The sequence below is a fragment of the Triticum urartu genome, chromosome 6A, assembly GCF_056163025.1.
Source record: "Triticum urartu cultivar PI428250 chromosome 6A, HENAU_Tu73, whole genome shotgun sequence".
Lineage (NCBI taxonomy): Eukaryota > Viridiplantae > Streptophyta > Magnoliopsida > Poales > Poaceae > Triticum > Triticum urartu.
In genome coordinates this window covers 146,765,055-146,767,235 of record NC_141878.1, presented here as the reverse complement: position 1 = coordinate 146,767,235, position 2,181 = coordinate 146,765,055, and the positions used below count along the sequence as shown (strand labels likewise).

The 2,181-nt window shown below is 60.1% G+C and overlaps 1 protein-coding gene across 1 annotated transcript; it reads right to left on the bottom strand.

Annotated features, from left to right (window-relative positions):
- Nucleotides 1–341: 341 nt before the first annotated feature.
- Nucleotides 342–1,850, bottom strand: LOC125517433 (aspartyl protease 25-like). The gene is made up of 2 exons (XM_048682636.2): nt 1,694–1,850; nt 342–1,615 (listed from the first exon to the last, which is right to left on the bottom strand). Exons 1-2 carry the CDS (start codon nt 1,848–1,850, stop codon nt 342–344), a joined length of 1,431 nt encoding a protein of 476 aa, XP_048538593.2.
- Between the last annotated feature and the right edge of the window lie 331 nt (nt 1,851–2,181).

Genomic DNA, 2,181 nt, shown 5'->3' with positions numbered 1-2,181 from the left:
TCAGGTTACACAAAAACTCAAACTGATGGGGAAAGCTGAGCTAAGCATTTATACGTCAACACTCTCCTTGTTTGAAATAAAATCAAGAGTAAGCAGTGGTTACATATATCTGGAAAAAATGCAAATCTGCAGCGACAGCATATATGTAGCTGCTGCTTATTCATCTGCGTGAAGATAACTCCACTCCACACTTACACACCAACGTCACTTTTATGACAGTCTTATTATCGATTTGAAGCAAGCAAACTGTACCAACATGCTGGGTACGCATGATGGCTGATCGATGAGAGCATGCTACGCGCGTGCTCGATCGATCCTTATTTGATGATTTGATCGACGAGTTAGCAGCCGTTTGGGACGAAGCCAACCTTGCCACCACGCACGTCGTAGACCACCTCCATGTTGGCCTGCGCCATCGACCCGACCACCGCGACGCCGGCGGGCGCGTAGGCCGGCGCCGGCGCGAACGCGAGGCACGCCACGCCGAAGACGTTTCTGGGGTCTTTGAAGTACAGCATGTGGTCGATGACGAGCTCCGCCCCGCCGTGGAACCTCAGGGTGATCATCGGCACCGAGTAAGAGCTCTCCCGCGAGAAGTCGTAGCACGTCTCGAGCTCCCCCAGCGGCGGCGCCCGGCGGTACTCCCGCATTTGCTCCCTGAACTCGTGCCGGAGAGCCGCGTACACGTGGTGGCTGAGGTAGTTGAAGGTGGTGTGCACCTCCAGCAGCGCGTCGCTGGCGAGCGCGGCGGGCGGGACGCGGAGATGCCGCACGCCCACGCTCACGCCGACGAGCCGGAGGAAGTAGAGGTTCGGGTGGGAAGCCTTGTCCCATACGGTGGCGTAGCCGCCCACCACGCCGCGGCCCGAGCGCTCCGGCCGGGTCGCGCCCAGGGAGAGGAAACCCGGGAAGCCCGGGTCCGCCGGCAGGCAGTAGGAGAAGGCGACCGTGTCCGGAGACACAAGGACCCGTGACGCCAGCGAGTGGCGCTCCCTGCTGAGGTCTAGGACTCCGGACGACCTCTCCGTCGTCGTGTCGGCGGCGGCGCCCATCTCCAAGCAAGCGAACCTGAACTCGTCGGCATGGACCGACCTCGAGAACGTGAGCGTGTCGGTGACGACGGTGGCGTTGAGCAGCACGGCGCCCTTCTTCTTCAGGGCGACCGTGCAGCTCCTGGGCCCGTTGCAAGCCCTGAGGGGACAATCTGGCGAGGCGCACGGGATCTGGGCGAGGGAGTGCGACCGGGAGGGGTCGAAGGACCTGACGCACGGGTCCCCGTCGGCGGAGCACGGCTTGCACTGGAGCAGCGTGGCCCCCACCGTGGCCGTGTCGAAGCCCACGGCGAGCTTCTGCACCGGGGTGCCGAAGCCGACGACGACGCTGTAGTCCGCCGCGCCCGGAAGAGCCGCGAGGGGAGCGCCGGTCGCGGGGATGGTGAGGCCAGCCTTGGAGTCCTCCGGCTTCGACTCGCCGAAGAGAGCGCGCAGGCGGAGGGAGTCGCGGTCGAAGGCGTCGCCGGCAGATAGCATGCTTTGGCCCTCGCCGGCGCCGGAAGGAGAGCACGGGCTCAGCCGGTGCACTACAGGTAGGCGTCCTGCCGGTACTTCACCGCCATCTGTGCATATGTGTCGACAAGTTGATTAGTAAGTGCACGTTCTGATGTACTTTAGTAGTAATGCGATCGACACTTCACCTGAAGGCGCTGGCGAGCAGGTCGGCGGGGCCATCGAATCGGACGAGCGGACGAAGGTCTGCTTCCCGCCATTGATGAAGCTGGTGTGGTAGGAGCTACCGAGATGAGGGGCGAGAATGAGCAGGCAGAACAGCAGAGAAGGAATGGCAGAAGCCATTGCTTGTGGTACTTCGATTGTAATGTGTAGCAAATGGTTGCTGCGTATGGTATACCGTAGAGACATGTCACATATATATAGCCATGGCGTCGAGGCTGTGCGATCAGCATTGTTCTTGTACTACGTAGCTAGGGTTCTTCTGTCATCCTGCGACGACTAATATAAAATGGTTTTTCTCAGCCTTCTGCGTGGTTTCTCTTGTTTATATGTCTCCACGTACGATCAGCCCAAAGCTGGTACGTATACACGACGTTTGTGCGTACGTAGGTGGATCGGGATTAGCGTTCGTGTGCTTCCAGCAGAGCGATCACAAAATCGTGCGGCTAACCGG